Source organism: Neltuma alba, unplaced genomic scaffold, assembly GCF_004799145.2.
Source record: "Neltuma alba isolate B1F8T4 unplaced genomic scaffold, ASM479914v2 tig00012712_pilon, whole genome shotgun sequence".
In the NCBI taxonomy this organism is placed as follows: domain Eukaryota; kingdom Viridiplantae; phylum Streptophyta; class Magnoliopsida; order Fabales; family Fabaceae; genus Neltuma; species Neltuma alba.
In genome coordinates, this window is record NW_021637138.1 from 26699 (window position 1) to 50470 (window position 23772).

The 23772-nt window shown below is 35.2% G+C and overlaps 2 protein-coding genes and 2 long non-coding RNA genes across 5 annotated transcripts; 1 reads left to right on the forward strand and 3 right to left on the reverse strand.

Moving 5' to 3' along the window:
* The first annotated feature begins 549 nt into the window (after positions 1-549).
* Positions 550-1336, forward strand: LOC114730101 (uncharacterized). Its single transcript, XR_003738809.1, has 2 exons — positions 550-693; positions 821-1336. It is a non-coding gene; the product is annotated as an uncharacterized LOC114730101 (long non-coding RNA).
* Positions 1337-6206: 4870 nt separating this feature from the next.
* LOC114730131 (dynein light chain LC6, flagellar outer arm) lies at positions 6207-13787 on the reverse strand. The gene is made up of 3 exons (XM_028917152.1): positions 13402-13787; positions 12661-12789; positions 6207-6287 (listed from the first exon to the last, which is right to left on the reverse strand). The coding sequence occupies exons 1-3, from the start codon at positions 13594-13596 to the stop codon at positions 6222-6224; spliced, it is 390 nt and encodes a 129-aa protein (XP_028772985.1). The 5' UTR covers positions 13597-13787; the 3' UTR covers positions 6207-6221.
* On the reverse strand, positions 9753-12531 carry LOC114730132 (uncharacterized). Its single transcript, XR_003738813.1, has 2 exons — positions 10808-12531; positions 9753-10551 (listed from the first exon to the last, which is right to left on the reverse strand). It is a non-coding gene; the product is annotated as an uncharacterized LOC114730132 (long non-coding RNA).
* Positions 13788-15626: 1839 nt separating the features above from the next.
* Positions 15627-23190, reverse strand: LOC114730103 (protein RETICULATA, chloroplastic). Of its 2 annotated transcripts, none has more exons than XM_028917124.1 (8): positions 22963-23190; positions 21786-22466; positions 21537-21635; positions 20153-20373; positions 19891-19960; positions 19732-19811; positions 19192-19256; positions 15627-16184 (listed from the first exon to the last, which is right to left on the reverse strand). In XM_028917124.1, exons 2-8 carry the CDS (start codon positions 22371-22373, stop codon positions 15991-15993), a joined length of 1317 nt encoding a protein of 438 aa, XP_028772957.1. In that variant the 5' UTR covers positions 22374-22466; positions 22963-23190; the 3' UTR covers positions 15627-15990. The 2 variants fall into 2 exon arrangements, with proteins under 2 accessions (XP_028772957.1, XP_028772956.1); XM_028917123.1 differs by having other exon boundaries at positions 21786-22470.
* Between the last annotated feature and the right edge of the window lie 582 nt (positions 23191-23772).

The window sequence follows — 23772 nt, forward strand, 5'->3', positions numbered from 1 at the left end:
AATTCTCAGGTACATGGTGATCATTAATAAGCTTCCAACACACAGATTCACTAGATTGTCACATGACCTGTAAAGAATATATCTTTACATCAGACTAAAAGGAAAGATTGTATCGTTGCGCTTTCGAAAGAATCGAGAAAGAATACATAATCTGCGGAATGAGACAGCTATATACCCTACCAATGATTTTTTAAACAAAGAAATGAATCAGAGAAATAAAGAGGGTTTTTTCATATCTATCTGTAGAGCACCTTATTAGCTTATTAGCTTTTTGTGGACCCCCGTATATATCATTGCCGATTTAAAACATTATAAATAACCTCTGATATAGAAGCATCAATTTTTCATCGGGGATTGTTTGTTTTCTTCTTCCAATTCTATTTCCTTCCCTCTCATCTTTGAGAGAGTCAGTACACTGATTGGGCTAGGATCGGGTAATCTGCATCCTGAGGTCTATGACAATAATTTATGAAATCGTACCTAGTCCTTAGGATGCAGATTACCTCTTCCTTACCACCAATTCTTAAGTTCCAGCTTTTCTGCAGATACGCGGAGCTATATATAGCTGCTTCTTCCATTCTTGGTCATCTCAGAAATTCCATAAACTTCATTTGAAAGAATATATCATCTTTTTCCTCTCCATGAGCTACATGTATAAGCATTGGGTTAGGAATGGGTAATCTGCATCTTGAGGTGACAATGATTCATTATATTGTACCCTAGACCTTGCGATGCGGATTACCTCCTCCTTCCCACCAATAGCATATTGTAGGAATTAATCCAAGGATTTGCATGAATTTTCATTTCTTGATTCTTCCAGGCTTCCAGTGAACTTGTCCAGCGAGGCATGATCATCAAAGACAAAGGGGACTGATGGATAGGTGGACGCCTGCAAACTCAGATCAGTTCCTCCAGCTATTGTGGACTTTAGGAATCATGAACGGTCTTGACGTGCCTACGTTGGCCTAGAGGTTTAGAAATATAGCTGTTTATTCAGAGAGTATAGAAGATATATTAACTTGATTACTAGGGGATGTGAGCAGACTCATCCGTTTTGGGATATTACTATCAATGATGCTAGAGTACTGGTTTACAGGAACTGACAGGTTTTGCGGAGCTATAGTTGCAAGGATGACTTTACACACTTTGTGACTACTTAGCTAAGAACTCCCATAATATGGAGACTAATTTTTGTATCATTAATCAACTTCCACTTATTAATCAAGAGGTGGAGATTGATGAGGGAAACTAGTGTATGATCTTGATGTACTCTTTCTGATGAAGCAATGTATTTCAGTTTTGTATTAATAAAAAAAGAAGAAAAAATTATTTGCCATGACCTTCGTGCTTCGTGCAATACATACAGACGGCAGTGTCACCTCTTCAGACAAAATGATTGTTTTTGCCTTCTACAACTTAGCTCGTCAGATGTATAACAATACTGTACACTTAATAATGTGTGAAAAGCTGTTGGCATTAAGCAACCAGTCAGGTAATGTGAGAATAGCTTAATCTTAAAAGTTACTCCCTCCAACGCACAACATGTTTCATAATATAATATAGCTTGTTTAAAGCATTAATTTTCTTTTTCCGCAGAGCATCTCTAACCAGAAGACTTCTAAACTAATTAACCAAACTTCCTCTAACTAAGGACTTTTATTGAGGGTAAAAGATCTAAAGATAGAAAATCCAGCAACATCATAAATGGCGGAGAGCTCTCAAGTAAGACCCATAACCTACATACATTGTCTCTAGCTAGATTAAAAAAAGCTGTTTAGGGGAAATTCTAGATTCAATAACGTTAACTCAATTTAAAAATATAAGAAACTATACCATAATTTAAAAATTAAAAAAAAATGTCGCCGTGCTATCTTATGGTGCTAACTCTCCCACCATTAAAGAAATTTGTTTAACAATCATCTAGAATCTAATACTAATGCCATCAATGATGGATTCAAATTGGAGTATGATGAGGCCTAGAATGTCTACATGCATATTTTTTTTGGCCAAATATTGGACCATATGCCTTTCATTCCAATTTACAATATTTGCTCCATACTTTTGTTCCCCAGATCAAAAGGTATTTAAGCTTTGCACGTGCTTAGTCGTTTTAATTGAGCCTAAGGCATAAAAAGAGCTAGGCTCATGTGAGCTATTTTTGTCCCATTGTATAATTAAATTGGACACCCATCCTATATATAGAAAATGTAGTGATCACAATGCCCCAATAATGGAAACTTTTGTGCCCACATTTGTTTGTTGTTTCCCTCTTTTACACGCAAAGTTCTTAAAATTTGTCTCTTCTCCTTCCTTTTTTCGTTGGGTTTTTTTGTAGGGTTAAACCCTCACTTTACATTGATACTCCTTTTATTTTTTCCTCTATGCAAAAAAAGTTAAAAAATCGGAAGCATATTATTGTTTCTCCCAAGAGCAATTCCATTTTGCTAATAATTCAACTAAACTTTGTATCCAAAAAAAAAAAATTCAACTAAACTGCTTAGTAAAATGCTACGTTTCTAGACTTAAATGTAAGAACTAATAAAGTGGTTTGCTTTGATTCTAAATATAATATCTCAATTTACTTTATTTTTTAGATTTATAATCTTTTAAGCTTATTTTTATTGATTACACATGTTAAGTGGTATTTTCTATTAAGAGAATAACATTCAATGCAAATGATTAAAATGAATATTTTAGGTAAACTGATATATATATTTTTATAAATAACTAATTTACTTAATTTTTTTTAATTTTTGTAAATTGATTATGTAACTTCTACGTTTAAGAGTGGACAGAATAATTGATTTAATTTGCTAGCCATACATAGTTGTACATATGCAAGCTGGCTTGATATATCAAAGGATATAGGGTGCAAATCTCGGGGATAATGTATAAATCGGACCCAATTGGGGCAAAAAAAAAAAAAAAAAAGAAGTGAAAGGCAATAATATAGTTTTATCATTTTGAAGAGGATCCTGTGCGTTGGTTCACATATGATGATATACTTGAACAAATCTCTCCTCTATATGTGCGCTTGCCACTATATGTCAAAATCAATGCATAATTAAAATATAAAAACATTTAGGAAGCTATATATTTAAAGTGTTTAGATCAACTGAAACTATAAATTCATGATCTACATACATAAACGCATAGGTTAATTAATATAAATAACATCATCAATATAATCAAGTGTATGAGCATTTATTCCCTTTTTCTTTGTGAGGGATGGAATCATAGGAATTCATTGGTTTGGATTCACATCATTTCATTTCATGTGACCTAAGATAACGTAACATGATCGCTATCATGTTTAGGACCACAAGTTTCCCAATACTGTCCCTTCGCTGGGACATTACCATAATATCTAATGATAATGTCACCCCAAAAAACAGAATAAAGGATTAAAATTATTCATTATAATACACCAAAGTAAATTTGATATTATACCTCTTAAAAGATATAGGGAATAATTTTAATATTTCTTAAAAAAATTGATTCATAATAAAATTTTAAAATAAATAAGACTTATTAATATTATGATAATAAGTGGATCAATTAGTAAAAAGATCAATTTTATTAAGGTTGGGGATTAGAATGTAATGGGTAAAAGACCTAGTTCGAAAGCTTTATTTATTCGAATATGACCCAGTAATACTAAATATCAAATATTTTTATTAAAAAGGACAATCTGAAAACTACAGAATGAACAAAGCTATTGAGCAACGCTTTCAAAGATATATGGTACGTTCAATATGATCAGGCTTCAATAAAAGAGGGGATATTGGAAGCCACGAATTTGCTTTACTTTGCTGATAAATGGTCCTCTGCAACAACAGCCAACCATGTTTTTTAAATTTATGCTTAAACATTATCTCATGCTTTTAAATTAACAAATTGGGAATCCGTCCACTTCAAGAATAACTTTCTTATGGTCCTCAGGTACAGTCAGGACATGCTCCTAAAAATTTAAAGGGAAAAAAAATAATGGATAACTGTGATTCATCTAATTTGAATGCTAAAGAGTGTATGCTTGGCTTTGTGTTTGAAAAAATTCCGCCAATGCTTAAGCCAATCCATTCAGAGATCGGCTTTTTTTTTTTGGGGGGGTCAGGGTGTAGTAAAATCTGTGACATCAATAAAAACAGAAACATTCACATTCTTTCATAGTAACATTAGCCCCATATCCATATAAGAAGAATATATGTGATCTTGTTTGGGATCCATATGCTTAATCATTTTCTTATGCTATCAATAGGGTGTCTTTCTCATTCAGTCAACATCATCTTTCGGGAAGCGATAGCTAGAGGATTCCACAAGGACGAGTTTAAAAAAAAAGAAAAAGGTCAGATTAAATCGGAGAGTAGTAAACTTCAAGCACACTATAATGCTGCCATTCATGAATATATCGGATAATCTGGAATCAATATTTCATCAGAATGAAGAAGATTTAAGCATCTAGGCATCCTTTTGGAAAGCGGTCAAGAAAATACTTCTGATAGCAGGTGAGGCCCCACAACATGATTGGCTAAAAAAGAACATGAAGTTGTGGACGATCCTTCATCATAGAAAAAAAAAACATTTTTCTTTTTTTTGGCAGAACTAACAGTATATGTTCTCTGAGGCTCCAATGTCAAGTTACCATCTCAAAGTTATACCCGTAACTTTTTCCAACGATTATAAATCCCTTGCATCATAGATATCGAATGTACTCATAAATTATTTCTTTTCTGTTCTTTCTTCTACTTCCATTGGTTCAACTTTCTTGGAAGAGGGTATTGGGTCAGGATCAGGTAATCTGCATCCTGAGGTCTAGAACAATACTGTATCTAGCCCTCAGGATGCAGATTATCTTTTCCAGGACACCAATTCACAACAAATAAACATACGTTGTTAAAGCTAACATTCTTGGCACTTTGAATTGCTTACTTCGGTGCTCTTCTGAGGTGAGGCTGGTTCTTATTGTTGCATAGAATGTAAGACTTTCCAACTGTCTTGGATATGGGACACAACACTTTATACACCCCGTGACAAAATTATATGCTTAGTCTTTAAATAAAATTTGAGGTGTTATTGTACCCAACACTCGTGTCTAGCATAATATTCCTCCATTTACTTTCTTACAAATGAGTATTTTTATACTATCCCTTTTACTTAATATAAGAGCTAGATAATTAATTTGCAGATATTAAAAAAATTAGTTATTTGTAATAAATAGATTTTGGTTTTTCCAAAATATCCTGATTAATCATATGTGTTGGAACTATCATTTGATGAAAATTCCTTACATGTGCAATTATCATAGGGGTTATTTGGTGGCAAAATGAATAAATATTAAAGACAAGATAGACTAAGGGCCTATTTGTTTATGTTCTTTGTTTTCTTATTCTCAAAACAATTTTATAAAATTGTTTTTAAGAACAAGTTTTGGAAACAAAAAACAAAAAACTTTGTTTGAAAAATAATTTTAAAAAAAATCACATTTGACAAAAAAAATATAAAAATTACACTTTGACAAGTGGTAGTTATCATTGGTAGTGATAAGTAGTAGGTAGTAGAGGAGAAGAGAAGAAAATTTCTTCAATTTCTCAAAATAAAAAAAATAAGAAAACATATAAAAGTTGTTTTGGTTTTTCAGTTTTTAAAAACATATTATTGTTTTTTTTAAAACAATTAACTAAAAATAAATTGCCAAACAAGTTTTTTATTTTTCTGTTTTTAAAAATAAAAAATTGTTTTCAAAACAAGAAACCAAACAAGCACTAAAATTTTATATTTAGGATCAAATTAAATATATAACTGAGTTTTATATTAAGTATTAGGGTAGTAGTTTTCAGGTTGTGCATCAATGAATCACTTTTTGCTGCAAATGTACCGGTCCATATTCTACAAAATGGCATTTAAAAGCAGGGTTTTCCCAAGATTGGCACGGGCAATACAATGTTATCAAGGGCATTAGACACGATACTGTACTCCTCTTTGCACTTATATATGTTTAGTGCTCAGAGAATATGTAGACATAGGAATAATGGATAGATATTCTATGTAGTTACCACAAACTAGCTGCAGCACACCATCGATGTTGCTGAAAACTTTGTTTGATACTCCCTATTATGTAGTCTTCCTTAAAAGAATATATCAGTTCATGAAGGGGAAATTAGAGATAATTGACCTGATGACTCTTCTATGTTGGTATGTTATACCTTAATAATTTTAACAACCTATTTTGGGGATTTTCGCTGCCCTCCAACAGCTTCTTCTCTGCTTTCACTGAAGTCCTTCCCATCCTTGAAGATCAGAAACTCCGTCATCTCCACAGGGAACAATATGAAACTTCCACATAAATCTGACACTTCGTCAAGGATGGTATTTTAAATCTGCCTTTAAAGAATGTATTCTGATTCCGTGAAAACCTGAAATACCATGGCCATAATATCTTTCTTAAGGATATCGGAGAATGATTAGAAGTAGCTATTGGTAAAATTTGAAGGGCTGATTGAGGACATTGTTGAAACCAAAGATTATTGCAAAGAGCCCTATCTAGATGCTCAAGAACCAAATTGCTATCTTTTCTATTATTGGACCAAGCAAACCATCCTCCATCCGGAGAAACATCAATTAAATAGCAACGATCAATCATAATACAAAAAGAGGTAGCTCCCAAGGTGCAAGAAGAAGCAGTTAATTAATTTGTGCATAGGACCTGCAATGTAATTAAGGTTACCAATTATAACCAAGGTTTATTAATAGAGGAAGCAAGACTACTAAGCCAAGTCCACGGAATACATCTGTCAGCAATATTAGGAAAGCCGTACACAAAAGTCACATTGTATTCATTAGTTTCCATCATAGAACCTACCAACAGAATGGAACCAGTTTGGGGTTTGATCAAGTACAGTACAAGATTATTCAGTCCCAAGACAAAACCCCCTCACTACCAAACGGGTTTACAATATATACAATATCAAAAGCAAACCCATAAACCTTCCTAGTTGTTTTACTGTCATACATCTTACTATCACTAAGAAACAAGAAGTAAGGATAATATTTACAATAAAATTTTTGTAGTCATTGAACTGTCGTAGTTTCACAGTATTTTCATGGAGGTAAACGGAGTTTTTAGGGATAAACTCCTTGGAAACCCAGAGAAGATCTGAATGGATTGGGAAGCACTAAACCAGAGAGTTGAGCAGCAGGTCGGTAGAGATTAGCATCATGAGGCTCCTCTTGTCTAGCTCTCTCACGGATGAGAGTGCGCTGAGAGAAATAGAAATTTGCGGACGCATTTGTCTCATCATGCTGGATGTCACTGAGCCAAGTGTTGTTCAAAGTCTATATTGGTAAAAGCTTCAGCCACGGCCCTGCCATGATTATAAAGTTGGCCCAGTCTCTATGGGCCTCAAGAAATGATGTGACACAGAAATGGCCCACGTCCACTGACTGAAATCTAATTACCTTGAAGTTCTCATGCCCTGTCACAGCACCACTTCTTTTTATCCAAGATGAAACCAAAGCTCTGCGGTTCTCAGAGATTGTTGGTCCTTGCCTTGGTAATCTGAATCCAGAAAGTGCACCTCTTGGAGAATTATAACCATGTTGAAACTTGAAAGCCTGGAGCGCTAAAAACTTGCACAAGTGGCTAAGAAAGAAAACACTTGAAATGAAAACAACTTGATAGGATGAATTGGTTCGAACAGAGTTGGGATTAACATAAAGGGAAACGATGGATGCCAAGAAGACAGAAGATGAAGCTCAGAGATAATGGAGACATCACACAATTTTTCGGATTTATAAAGTCATAACACCACACCACACTAGTCGTCATCATTCAAGTTCGGCCCATGTGCTTGCTTTGTGAATGCACCATTTATAAAGTCATAATCACAGAGATTTTGAGTAATATATTATTGAGCAACTGACTAACTTATGTCATTTATAGAAAACCATACATAAATGCTACGCTATTTTATTTTAGTCTAATTTTATTTTTGGATAATAATTTTTTTCGCGAGGCTAAAGATATAGTTCCCTTTATATTATTTTCTTTTTCAAACGAATCTCAATAATTTATAACTACCTACCTCTTTGCACTGCTTGAATCTAATTTGGCGGTGCTAGATATCAAATACTACCTCCATCCTTTAATATAAAAATTAGTTAACTAATTTAAGCAAATTAAGAAAATTTATTAAGTTAGTTATTTATAATAAATTATTATTTTCTTTAAAATATCTACGTTAGTCATATATACATATTAGCTAAAACTACTATTTAATAGAATATTTAATATGTATAACTATTAAAAAGACTATTATTTTGAAAAAAATAGATAGATATGAAAAATAAAATAGATTAAAATTTTATATTTAAAATTAAATTAAATATTAAATTAGTTCAGTAAAAGACTATCAAATACCAAATTTTAAAATAGGTATAAATTCTAAAATCATAAATCATTGGTATGGTTTCATTGGTTTGCCCCTTTGAGGAGAGCCGCAATTCATGTGCGCAAGGGAACGACGGGTATTCAAGTGACGGCAAGTTGGCAACTCTTCCCGTACGGTTCTGATGATACAATTCAATACGCAAAGGCAAAACCGCAAAAGGACAAAAATTAGGTGGCGACCACCAGGAGCGCTGCCCCACGGGACGCTGGCTCCTTGCTTGCATGTCTCAATCTTGGTTTTATACACCGTAGCATAAATATATACATATATTTATTCAAGTTGGCAAAAAAAAAAAAATACATATATTTATTCAAAAATATATATGCATACATACATACATACAAATATATATATATATAGTCATCGTCATGGGACTTCTTATTAGAAGTTCAAACCATCGTATTCCTCCGGTCCTTAATATAAGACCCAATTGTTGAGTTGGTTTTGGTCCTAAATATAAGACCCATTTGTCATATTTATCAATTTTCTCTAAATTACCCCTATGAATACTCCCTCAACCATAATCAAGTAGAAGAGGAAAATAGGGTATTAAGAAAGATGATTATGGTATTTTAGAGAAAATGTGTCACATTTCTTATAATTAACTAACTTACCTACCTTCCTTAATCTAATCAAATTAGTTAAATGGGTCTTATATTAAGGACCGGAGGAGTATTACATATTGATTCAATCCCAAAAAAAAAAATATTTAATCACAGGTTAAGGTTATTGGAAAAGAAGTAATCTCCAAAATAACATAACGAGTCGAATGTTGGGGGGATAATGAGTGATGTTAAACGCAACATATGGAAAAATTAGAAACCATAGTAAGTTTTATATTTTCCATAAAAATGATGATATGCGATGCTAACATAAGAATAATATATATATTATATTTCTGGATTTTTTTATAAAAATACATTTTTTTTTCTGCAACAAAAGATAAAGATAATTCTAAAAATATTTTTCAGAATTAATTTGAATAAATTATTATGGGTTTTAATGAGCACATCATTATGAGTTTCTTAGTCGATTAAGTGTTATTGTTGCTTGAGGATTTTCCATGCTACAAGTATTTAAATATGTTAATTCCATTCTTTCGTCAGCCCATTTGATCTAATCAACTGAACTTGGGTAAGGAAAAATTAACTCCATTTGAATCTTAAATTGGCCCCTTCATCGTAACCGAATCAAACACCTGTTATCTTGTCTTGCTTTAGAGTCATTTGCATAGTGCACTTAGTCTATTGCATTCTAGTTTTAGATACATTCCATTGTATTTTTCATAGTCTAAACTCAATACTGAAGAAAACCAACAGATTAATATAATCCAACAAACAAAACGTCTACAACCTAAAACTAGATTGTATCCCAACAGTACATCTCAAAATTGTTTAAAATTAAAATAATTTCAAGTCTTGACTTAAAATGATACAAGGAAAGGCACTCCCTTGTGGCCTTCAAGCTAGCTCAAGCTCCCATGGAATTCTTCTCTTCAAACACCTTCAAGCAAGCCACCGCCATGTGGAAGGATGGATGGAGAAGAATGACGTTCGTGTTGGTGGGAGGAGAAAAGAAAAGAATTGGACATTGTTTTGTTGTCCGTGAATGGAATATGTGTGGCCGCCAGAAAGAACTGACGAGAGCTCCTCCAAGTCTGAGACTGTAGAGGTCAAAAAATAGCCATCTGTTTGGGTTGGTGGTGTGTGTGTGTGTATGTCTCTGCTTACACTACCGCCGAATTCGTCTGGGAATATTTCTGTCCTGCCTCATGGTTCAGGGACCCTTTCTCACCAGGAGATTGATTTGCTCAAGATTGTTAAGAAAGTTTTCATCTGGCGGCCTCGGTTTGCAGCTTCCTCTCGTTGTTTGGTTCCCGGACAAGCTTAAGAACCGGCTCGAGTCCGTAACTCGACGTTGGAGGATCCAAACTTCAGAATATCTTCCACAAAGGTTGCATTTCATGAGGTAAACACCTTGACAATGGTATTGGCATCCCAGAGATTGGATTGCGTCCTCAACCAAATAAGCAAGGAGGGAGTCACTAATGAGTGAGCTATTTCATTCAAGACTTGATCATTCTGAAAGAAAGTTTTCACAACAGCTGGGGGACGTTGATATGATTGTTTCATATGTCCGCAATGTGCCCAAACAAAAACAGCAACCCAATCAATCATCAACAAAAACCACTTGACTGTCAACAAAATATAAGATTTTAGGAAGCACGGACACATCAACATAAACCCCACCCAAAACAACTGTGAGCTAAGCTTAAAGTGTCACATCTTACCTACCGTGAATATTCAATATATGTGGAATACAAACACAACCTATCAGTGTGGTAAGCGCATAACTCTTACCTTAGTTTCGGTTTCACATGATCTAGTACGCAATCCAATCTCTGGGATACGAATCCCATTATCAAGGCGTTTACCCGTTAAAATGCAACCAGGACCGCTTAGTTGTGGAACAAATTGTGAAGTTTGGATCCTCGAACGCTGAGTTAAGGGACTCGAGCTGGTTCTTCAGCATGTCCGAGAACCAAACAATGAGAGGAAGCTGCAACCCGAGGCCACCAGATGATTTGGGATTTTAGACTTTCTTAACAATATTGGGCTAATCAATCTCCTCGTGAGAAAGGGTCCCTGAACCATGAGTTCGGACAGAAATTTTCCCAGACGAATTCGTATGGAACAACCCCACCATTGATCTTATAAAGGGAAGCGGATAGAGAGGGCGACCCAATGGGAACCTTCCACGGAAACAGTGACAGTGTGGTCATCGGTGGTACTTTTTGACCGGTCTCAGACTTATTGCTCTTCAAGGCTGTGGACCCAAACCTGTACGCTATACTTACGGTGATGCTATTTATGACTGCAAGTCCAAATGATGATGGTGCGAGAAAAAGGATACGAGATGGTTTATTTCGAGTTGGTGTCTCGTCATGACCTGGTCCAGCTGATAAAAATGGCCAATATCAGTATGCTCCATTGATATTATTCAGACGAATTCCACTTCAAGAATTAAGAGCAACCTTCAGCAAAACAAGATAACACTATTTGAAGGATCAGTATGCCGCAATCAGTCAGATGATGCGATATGCACCATATAGTACTCTAGTTGCTTGTCTTCTTGATGGAGCAACAAAAGAAGAAAAACCAAGAGTATAAAGCCTCCCATGTCTATAAACCGAAAGAAATCTGATTAGAAAAGTAACTGTTTAAGCTTTTTGCGGCTATCTTACATTTATGTATTTCAGTTTGAACCATCTTCGATGTATACCTAGCTTTCATATCATCATCAGATTGCCAATTTGACATTGTTTTGTAATTGTCTGAATGGTCTTATGATGTTGGCTAATATGTTAAACTTTCTTGATAATAGCTGTATTATCTCTTTCAAACTGACGACTACAAATTAACTTTCAACGTATGGCAACGGAGGGTGCGTGAGTTGTCAGTTTTTTTTTTTTTTTTGGATATTTATTGCTAATATTTCTCTTATATATTTAATTTCAATTTTGACCTGCCTGTTCTGTGGTCACAAAAAACATGGTAGCTTTTCAGAAGACCATGACCTTGAAGGTTTTCTAGTAAACAGGAATCAAAACATTAAGCCGGTCTATAGTGGCAGAAAAAAGGTGCACTGGTCCAAAAATTGCAAGACGGGAGAAATAATAAAAATTTTCAGCAACTGTCCTTTTAATTTGTCATCCCTACCAAATATATGCTTCTTGAGTTTTATTACAGTTTCTTGACATTTTATCGGATTATTCCATAAATAACCCGCTCTAAACTTCCATTAACAACAGAATGACATTTAACAACGGTATTTTCTCAAGATTGGTACTGGCAATACAATGTTGTTAAGAGCATTAGACAAGATGTTGTACTCCTGTTTGCACTTATATATTTTTAGTGCTCAGAACATATGTGGACACAGGAATAATGGATAGATGTTCTATATAGCTACCAGAAAATAGCTGCAGCGCACACCATCGATGTTGCTGAAAACCTTGTCTGCTACCTTTTATGTAATCTTCCTCAAAAGAATAAATCTGTTCATGAAAAGGCAAATTAGGGATAATTGACCTGATGACCTTAGTGTGATGGTGTGATATGCCTTATTGACTTTAATGATTTAACAATCAATTTTTAGATTTGTGCTGCACCCAAACAGCTTCTTCTCTGCTTTCACTGAAGTCCTTTCCATCCTTGAAGATCAGAAACTCCATCATCTCCACACGGAAGAATATGAAACTACCACATAAATGTGTAATGCAAGAACCGAAGTCTTTTCCAACTACTGAATTCCAAGCAGGTCCATATGCTTCATCAAGTTTCTGTCCAACAAGTGTTAGTATTCTGAGATCTTTTCCAACATGTAAAGGTAAGAGGAACCAGCACACCATAAAGCACGAGGTTTCCAAGTTTAGCTAACATGCCAAGTTTTGCATATAAACTAAATCATAGGCACAAGTACAGCAGTCCTAGATAAGAGGGACAGATTTTGATTCAAGATGCTGCTTGAAGTTAAACACGTTTAATCCATTATATTAGAGTGGGAACTATTTAATTAAGTCATTCTTCAATAAAAGAATGAATAATTTTTTATATAGCATGAATGTGACAGACTAGATATGGATGGTACTCAACAAATTTCGGCAGCTTTTTTCTCTTCTAACACGGGCTAGTTTGTGAGTTATGAAGAGGAAGACATTTAATTGATGGGATGGAAGAACAGATCTGTTTGGTGAAATAAGCGATAGATTGACAACCAGATATTTCGCTTCTCCCAAAATGCATTTTTAAAAAATAAGAAAGAATATAGAAAAATATAAATTGCAGTGTTCAAGATTCTTCCTGTTTTTGATCCAGCATCGCTATTTGCGATTAGAAGCACCAGCCAATTAACACAATTCATAACATTTGATAGAAAATATTTAATAACAGACCTGTTTGATATAATAGGCAATGGATTGGCAATCGTTGACCTCATGAGCATCGAGAGCTTGGTAAGCCAACTCCATAACATGGTTCTGAACCACCCCTGGCATGTCTGTGTCACGCACCACAGCTTTTCCCTCCAACATCTTCAGGAGCAACGAGGCCAGTTCACTGTGGCAATATCCCAAGCACTTTAAAGGCATATATGCTCAATTGGCTAATATCTACATCTTATATATGACCCATAAACTGAAAACTTGAAGCGCGTTGTTCTTGCGTAAGCAAAGGTTTTGGTGGTAGAGGTTTTGAGAACCAAACGGATCTTTTTCCATTCACTTTGCACTCTTTCTTATCTCTTTTGTTTCGGTCTCGAAAGTCTCTGTTTTTCCCTTTCCACATGGAAAATGAAACTCAGTCCATATTAAGAGATGTCGCAGTCCAGACAGTTGTAACAAAAATATCTTTTCTGGGTGCAATTATTTCCTTCCAAGTCCGAACCTCAGAAAAACTCACCAAGATTAAATTAGCTTGATTTATAAAGTGGAATATTAGCTCATCATAACAGTACGAATCAATTCTTTTGGGAAGGACACTAACTGCTAAGAACCAAAATCCAAATCAAATTGATATATCAAATATCATCCCATGATAATATTGAGATATGGATGAAGTGTGAACAGTATTCTAGTAACTAGAATAAAAAATCTGAAACATGGGACTAAGAACTACTACCTTCCGTTCTTAATATAACATCCTGTTTGATTTTTATTTTGATCCTAATATAAGACCCCAATCCATTTTGTCTTTCATATTTATACATTTTTTTTTCCAAAATAGTCCTTCTAATAATTGTAGTCTTAGCCAATATAGTTGATTAGTAAGGATATTTTAGAAAAGACAACACCTATTTATTACAAATAACTAACTTAACTTCTTTCTTTAATCTCTTCAAATTAGTCAACTGGGTCTTATAATTAGGACTAGAGGTAGTATTAAGTCCAGTTCTTGTGGTCTTCAACGGCTTAAGTCCTTGACGACTATTTTACTAGTTCACAGTTGCATGCCATGGGCCAAACGAGGGCACATTCGCTTGTGGCAGAGGATAATTTCGCTATAGCAGCAGCACATTCCACGTAGAGAGATCTTCGCCATCACCAAATAAACGTCCACAGATCTGTCCACCGGCTACAGATGGAGGGGAAATTCTTATAAGATAAATTCCACTCCCTCCCTATGAGACACTTCTTCAATTTTTTTTAATTTCCTATTTTGCCCCCATTTAATTAATCATATTAATATCATTGCATTTATTATCAAGATAAATCATTCATATGATAGTTCTCTCTTATACCCTCTCCCATTAATAAGGATATCTAGAAAGAAAAAAAAACAGGCTACATTTTTTAATTTTTACATGTTTATTTTCTCTAACTAATTTAAACTTTTTATCAATATGATTCGGTTAATAATCTCTTATAAAAAAAAAAAAAGAATGGAGGGATTACTAATTTGAAAATGTGACAAAAAAGTTTTAAAATTATTTTTGTAACAAGATTTTAAAATAACATTCATGTTACTAAAGGATATTTTGGTCCAAAAAATGTTGATTAACTCGCGGATAATAATGGAGTGAGTGGAAATAGATTCTCAAATATGCAGGAAAAGGCATATATTATGTAACTTTTGATTTTAGGGAAGGTTTATATAAATTTTAAAAATAGAAGAAAAAATTGTGTAATTCAGATGAAAAAGAGGAGGTGCTGGTGTATTTTACGATTAAATTTTTATTTAGAGTAAATAGTTTTGATACTTGTTCCGAGTAACTAGAACGTAAATCCAGTGCTTTGCAAAGTATTTCAAGTCAATTGCAATATGACTGACTTATATATAGTATGAATTTGTATGTTTTATTATGCATAGATATATTGAGTGAAATATCAAAAAGACCATCACAATAAACCTTTTTTTTTTTGGGAATGAAAAGAGATGTATTAATGGCAAAGTATATACGTCAAATCAGGAGAAAACTAGTAAAAGGAACAAAAAGGCATCAAAATCAAAAGTCACACAATAAACTTTTATTTAACAACAGGATTTGTACCCACATTTTTATTGGGCATGGGTGACAACCTTATCAATTAGATTAATATTAGTTGACACATTTTATACTTCATTTGTATTACTTATAATACCAATCTTTTATCTAAAAACTTTCTCGTTAGCTTCAAGATTATTATCGGCCCAAAGAAAAACGGCTAGAAGATTTATTAACGGATCCATGGTGAAAGGAGTACAAGAGAATCCATCCATGTGTGTGAAGAACACCCGCAGAGATTGTAGCTTTATTGATGTTTTCCAGTTCAGATATGCTTGCGAACTCTCACCAATTCAAATCTAATGGTTAAAAATGGTATATCTGAAGTTCTGGAGAACAAGATGATAATTATACAACTACTGCACCCCACTAACACCCACAGAGATCGTAGCTTTATTGATGTCTTCCAGTTCAGATATGCTTGTGAACTCTCACCAATTCAAATCTAATGGTTAAAAATGGTACATCTGAAATTCTGGAGAACAGGATGATAATAATACAACTATTGGACCCCACTCCACCTTGCCCAGTCAACAAACTGCATGCCACCATAGACATTGTTGGCAAATCTCACCCCAACAGTGAATGCCAAAGCAACGGGGGGAACCTTCTTCGCAATTGGAGTTGCCTCTACTACACGCTCCAGGCCATTTACAATCTGATATCTGGCATTCGAAGAAACACCAAGAAATACGCCTACAAGTTCAGGCAGGAAAAAAAATAAAGCTTCAGATTCCTTTCTAAGCATGACCAGGTTATGTTCAATAGATATAACAGCAATCCTGAAAACATCAAATTATGCATGAGTAGAAATTCTCGAGATGCATGCCTCATGGCTGAAAAACCATTTAACGGAAGTTGGATCTCAAAAGTTTTTGACCATGGGTGCTTGAATTATGACAGCTAACCCCACACTCGGGGCTGGCTGAATAACTAATTATATGATATCAGATTTTTGAGAGTTTTGATTAACATTCGCTAATTAGTTGTCATAGCTCAATCAAATTACCATATGGGCATGTAGTGAAGGTGACTCATAAGGAAAGCATGCAAGTTACAGAGAATCTCAGGCTTCATAATGCTTTATATGTTCCAGTAACAGTTTAATCTTGTCCACTGGCAAGTCAACTCGAGAAAATCATTGTATTGTTGTATTCAATTTTTTGCTTTTGTGCTTCTCAGGACATCTGGAATGGTAAGATAAAGGGGATAGGTAAAGAAAGTTAGGCTTATACGTGTTGCAGTCCAGTTTGCAGATTCAGCCCGACTGCACCAAGGAGGGAAAGTTAGATAGCTTGAGTAGTCAACTTGTACACTGATACGAATCAATATGATTTCATATTCCAGAAACAAAATGTTATGCGCATTTTTTCATCTTCTGGTGCTATCTGCCTCAATCTAAGCATAAACATCTTCCATTTTCCCACAGTGGTTCCACAACATCATGGCCTTTTCAACATCTCCATATGGATATTTTCCCATAGTGATTCCGCGTCATCAGTGGCTCAAACACATGCTGGCCATAGCTATCTTTGTCCATTGTAGATGATCGTTCTCAGGCTGTGGGTATTTCTTATGATACAAGAGCGAGACAATCAGCCATCTTAAACACTTTCTCACCTCTGTTGGCACTCAATTCCAGAAGCTGGTGCAGAAGGTGAGAACCGACAATGGGGCAGAGTTCTTTTCTCATGAATTCATGGAGCTTCTAGCTCGAAGGGTAATATTCATGAGAGTACTTGTCCTCATACACCACAGCAGAATGGAATGATTGAAAGGAAGCGTCAACACTTGTTGAAGAAAAGGGAAAGTCATGACTCATTAGAGGACTTTCCTTCACTTGCTGATTCATCTACTATTCCTTCGGTTGTTAAGATTTGACCTACTAGGCAGCATAGACCATCAGTATGGAACAAGACTGTATTGAGCCTATTATCAATCAGGCTGAGTCGTCTATGGGTGCAAAGCATCATAATTCGTATCCTCTCAGTAATTATGTATCTTATTTGAGATATTTCTCAATCCCATCTATGTTTTTTGTCAGCTATAAACCCAGTACCTCAACCTAAGTCCTTCAAAGAAGCAGCAACACATTCTGAGTCGATTGAAGTCATCAAAGCTGAGATAGCAGCATTAGAATCTGATCATACATCAGACACAGCGACATTACCAGCAGGCAAGATTCTCATCAGAAGCAAATGTGTCTACAAAGTGAAGTATAGAGCTGATGGATCAACTGAGAAGTGCCATTGAATCCAAATGTTTAATCCACAGCAAAAGATAAAGATGAAGGAGCTTCTTTATTGCAGCTGAAGAGAAAGAGCAGTATAGAATATTGATAGGGAAGCTTCTGTACTTAACAATGACTAGGCCATATATTAGCTTTCCAGTTCAGACTTTAGAGGTTTTTTCGTTTGGGTTGGCGCAAAGGGCTTTGATTCAATCTGTGAATTCAGCAAAGCAATCTCAAATGGAAGCTGCATCAAGGGTCGTAAGATATCTGAAAAAAAGTCCTGGCTTGGATTTGCTCATGTCTTCATCAAGCACATTAAACCTACAGTGCTTTTGTGATTCCAACTAGGCATCATGAGCAACCACTAGAAGATCAATGAGTGGATGTTTAGCCAAGTTAGGGGATTCCTTGATCGCTTGGAAGTCAAAGAAACAGATAACCTGACCACAATTTCAAGGTCTCTTGCTGAGGCTAAGAACTCATCATTGAGTTTGGCTGCTGCTGAGATAATATGGTTGCTTGGTTTACTTGGAGTTTGGGTATTAAAAATTTGGAACCAGTGGATTTATTCTGTGGCAGCAAGGCTGCTAATTAGTCCTGTGTTCCATGGGAGAACAGAACGCATAGAATGGATTGCCAATTTATAAGAGAGGCGCAGAGATCAGAACCAGTCATGTCAGAACTAAAGATTAGCTGGCAGACATGTTGACAAAAGCTTTAGGAAGGTTACAACATCATGTTGTATTGTCCGAGTTGGGAGTCATGGACCTGTATGATCCCAACTTTAAGGGAAGTGTGAACTATAGTTAGTTAAATTAGGTAGAAGGTTATAAATAATGTGTATATAAGTGAGATTAATTACTTGGTATCAGTGTATCTTTCTTCATACCACCACAGCAACTGACAGTTAACAGACAGTATCATGCGGAGTCTTTTCCAATTTGATTCACTCCAAAATAGTGTTGAAAGGCTGTAAATGATTATTTTAAACAGGTACAGGACAAAACAACCAAAGATAGAAAATTGATTGCACAGGCAGAAATGTCAGATGACTCAAGAAAGCATGTGGAAAATCCTTCTAATATCCACCAAAGAAACTAATAGAAGAGCACTTTCCCTAATAGCGCAAAGAAACAAAGGTTGTTTTCTAATTGTATAGAAGATATGAGCTTCAACACATTTGACATTGTTTGACAGCATGAGTGCACTGTAAAAGGAATTTCTTCGAACTCACTTTTTTAAATTTTCTCTTCATAACCTTTCCTGATTTGCTTTCAGTTACCTTATAATGGATATGTATAGGAATACCAAGTGACCTTTTAGCATCTAGTTTCTATGAATTACCATTTAATACTTCATACACTAATACACTAATCTACATACTGAACCAGGACATTCTAGGTACATATAACAGAATTGAATTTGAACATCAAGAAAATAGCAAATTAATTCCGACAAAGTATTCCATACCCCAAAGAGCTGCGCTTTTCACAAGAGGTGGCACAGGTATGTCCCCTTCAGATTTCCTTATGCTCCTGGTATACAGAAGAAACATTATGAGCAATCATGATATCCAGAAGCTGAAGACTCACACACTACAGCCCACAGCTTAATTATTTTTTCATGATGAACACTATTCATATGTATCATTTTATTAGAAGAAAGAAATACTTCCAAATAAATGACAGATATACAAAGATGCTGCTGGTGGAAATTTACTGTCAGCCAAGTTTTTCTAGCTTTTCAGTCATTTTTCCCCCTTAATTAAAGTTGCCATATATTAGAAGTTCCCTAGGCTAAAGCATCCATATCTAAATAAATATTTCTTTTTCGTTGGTACAATTAGGGAAGTCCCAGGACTTTGTCGACATCAACTCCATTCACACAATTTTAAGGGCAGGCTCCTCTTGTGCTTTTAGGATTTTAGCCCTTGAAGTACTCCCCAAATAAATAGAACCAATGCTGATAGGGAAAGATACTATGGAATGAACTGGAAATAAGAAATAATACCGCTTAGCAGTCATGATCAAATTTGCGATGCCTTGACCTATAATACCACATCCAAATCCAACAGCTCCGTACATTATGCCCTGAAATATCATTATGCATAAATAATTCAAAACCCCTCATAATTTGTTCAGTCTGCGAGATGACCTCACAAGTCCATACCTTGAAGAAGTATGTTCCAATTCTCTGTTGTACAGAAAATTTACATCCTGGCCTTTCTGCTTCAAACACACTGCACAAAATTAGCAGAATAGAGAAACTTAGAGTCATCTTCGTGCTCTGAAGTAAGCGTTTGGGACACAAGAAGCTTGACTTCCATGTCTTTCATATAGCCAATTTTGATATATCAATACACGGAAGAAACATTTATTAAAACAAATTCATGTGAAAAATTAGGCCAATTTCATGACATGATTAAAAAAACCTGCTAGGCAAAGATGCATAAGCTTGTTGCATTCTTCCAAGCAGTCCCTTGGATATTGATGGTCTCCCAATTCGAGCATAGGGAGCCAACATACCTACCAAAGCAACATTAACGACTGTCCCAACCAGAAGATCTGCAACATACAGCTCAAATTCGGACCAAAAATCTTTGCCTCTCTTTTGAACTTCAGCAACAGTTGCACAAGTAGAATCAATGACTATCTGTATACATTGAAGAGAAAATTCATAGCCATAATTTTAATTTTCCTTCAAACTATCAACAACCAAGATTACAAGAACACTGTTAACTTGATATGGAATGGCAATTGCAAAAAACCAATGAAGATGTGCAAACAAAAATTATAAGCATATATTGATTTTGATATTGGCTCGCATAGAATATCTGTGTTTCACAAAGTACGAAAAAGCATAGGTTGGTATTTAGACTGAGGATGGCTATATTCTATGCTGTGATCTATGCTACTTGGCAAGCCAGAAATGCTTTGGTTTTTGACAGGAACTACCAGATAGTGCTCAAACATATCATCAAATTGTAAATGACATGAAAGTTGAATGGAAACACTTGTTAGTAGGGAGAAATAAGATTTAACATCTTTTAGATTGATCTGTTATATCTTTTAGATCATCTTTTTTGTACAGGTGTATGCCCCTTTTGATGTAATTTCAATGAGAGGAATATAATTATTTCACCTTTGTTCAAAAAAAAAAAAAAGTCCTAAGCATGTGATAGAAAGTATTAATCACTTCTGCATATAAAAATTTAGTTAACTTCCTGGACTATTTCACCAACGTAAATTGTAGGAATCAGGATAAATGAAGATGACCAGGAAGGGCAAAAGTGCATCTATGGTCATTTAACTTCACACAAGGTTTCATTTTGATCTTTTAATTTCCTAAAGTGTCTTTTCAGTCCTCTGGCCTTAACACTGTAAGTTTCATTAATTAAAAAAAAAAAAAAAATAATGGCATTAAAATTTTAAAGGTTGACAAAACATCCACAAATATTGATATATTAAGTTTAATTCTTTAAAATAACAATGATTGGCACAAAAAATCATCATTTGAGACTAATGGTGCTAGGACTTAGGATTAGAAGACCAAAAAGATACTTTATAAAATTAAGGGATCAAACTAAAATCTTATATAAAGTTAAAGGACTAAATGTGTACTTTTTCCATTAAGAAGTGATGAATTATGTCCTAGCTTACCAATCAAGTTAATATATAATCAATGACAATAGTGATCAGATGATGCCACATCTTACGACACCATTAAACAACAGGCAGACTCAAAGATGCTCTAACACTATGACATCAAATATAAACAATTCAAATCGATATTATATGAAGCGAAGCCCAACCAACCTCTGAAAAAATTTTAAATAGAAAAGATGGATCAGCCAGCATTCTATTTCGAAGCATAGAAAATGATTTCATAGCAAAACCTAGAGGCCAGATAGATCCCTGCAATTTAAACAGCATTAAGTATCAATACTAAAAGCAAAAGTAATAGTAACCTCGATGCACATGAGTTGGTACCAGTAATTCATTACAGATAAGAAGCAAGATTGCAAGAAAACAGAAATAAATGCATAGACTTTAGTGAAACTATACCTGCAGATCCAAATATCTAAGGAGAAGCACCTTGCGAATTCCCACACTCTTAGCAGCCTCTAACATATCTGAAGGAAGAGTAGCCCCACGCGCTTCTGTCTCTCTCATTACCTCATCATATTTCAATATCGGCCCAAACTCCTCCTCTTCTTCATCATCACCACCACCACCACCACTGCCTCCTCCTCCACCACTTCCAAAGCTCCCATCACCACCACCACCTTCAAACATGACTCCATTTTTCTCACATCCATCAGTTTTGGAGTCAGACTCATTATCACAACATTTATGGCCATTTTCCAAGACATTTTCACCTCCCCCTTCTGAAACTTTTATTGTAGTTACGTTGAATTGGGACTCATCTGGTTGCTGTGACAGACACATTATCACAATTCTTTCTGTCTTTTGTAGAGAGACATTACCACGGCACTCATTTACACAAAAGATAGGAAAAGTGGCACGTTTTAACACATTACTGAAACTCAAGTTATTTGAGCATAAGCTTTGATTTCCTAGCCTCCTCAAAACAGCTTCTTTACTCACATTAACAACGTGCGACACACCAAAATTTGAGCAGCAACCCATCATTTTCTTCTAACTCTCTAACAACAGAACCACTCAGATAAATGGACAAATTTGCAGTTTCCGGCTAACCAACCTCAGGAAACTATCAGCTGTGAGCTAACTGACCAGCAAAAAACAAACAAGACATGACAATCAAATCAACATGAAGGCATAGCATTCAATCAAATAAATTTATGCTTTTAGTCATGTTTCTAAAATCAGCAACGGCCAAAATTTAGAGAGGAAGATGCCCCAGAAAATGAAAAGGGCAGAAAGAGATTCCCTATATGCTTTTGTTGGGACTGAGAACAATGCTGAGGGCTACAAAGCTGATCCTATAGAGATGGAAATGATACGCGAGGAAGTAGGACGCCCCAGAAACTGCAAGCTATCATATAAAAAAAAAAAAAAAATCAAAACAAACAATACGCCAAACCAGCTTAGGACACAATACCCAACCAAGCAAATGCATGTTTCTAGAATTGTTTACAGGTAGCTACCATTTTCTAGCAATGTAGTCTTTAACTTTAAGCTATAAGATTTAAGTTTAAGGGAATGAGGAAGGAAAATAGTTCAAAAAATGAAAAGACGCAGTAAAACATTCGGAATCTACCTTTGTATGGGCTAAGGAAAAAGCTGAGAGCTTTCAAGTTACTGATCCTATAGTAATGGCAAGGATGTAAGCAGAACGAGAATGAAGATGGTGGGCAGACGCGGCGGAGCAACGATGGTGACCGCGGAGACGACCAATAAAAGAGTGAATAAGCTCGGTTGTGGCAGCGGGCTGTGTATGTAAAGTAAACCCCGCATCAGGGAGGAATCAGGGGGTATTATTGGGTAAGAGACTTTCTAAATGGATTTTTGAGTCTAATATTACTACTTAGTTATGTTCAGGGTATTAAACATATCTGCATTATTGGTTCCCCTAATCGAATATGGAATAGTGCCCAAAAGCAAGAAAAATAGAATCTACCATGGTTTGTTTTATAGCACGTGGACTTGAAAATCCTAAAATTAAGCATCTTTTGAAGAGCAAAAGGCCAAAAAGTACGATCCGTCTCCAACTCCACGCTCCCTTTCTATGCACTCATATTTTCCTACTTTTTTAACGTTCAAGGTGTTCCTTTTTTTCATATAATTTTTTTGAAAAAATAACAGTAAAATACTGTATGAATTTTAAAAAGACAAATAAGATACTTGAATAAGCAAAATGACAAATAGGGCACTGGGTACCAATTTGAATTTTAAATTTTTGGCCTAATGACCGAATTGCTCTGTCTGAAAGTGAGAGAAAGCAAACAAAGGAAGACAATGAAACACAGGAAGAAGGAAAGAAGAATGTTGGAAATGCTATTATCTTACTCCTCCGCATCACTATTCTTTAGACATTGTTGATTTGGTGGGTTTTGGTTGTGGGAAAGAG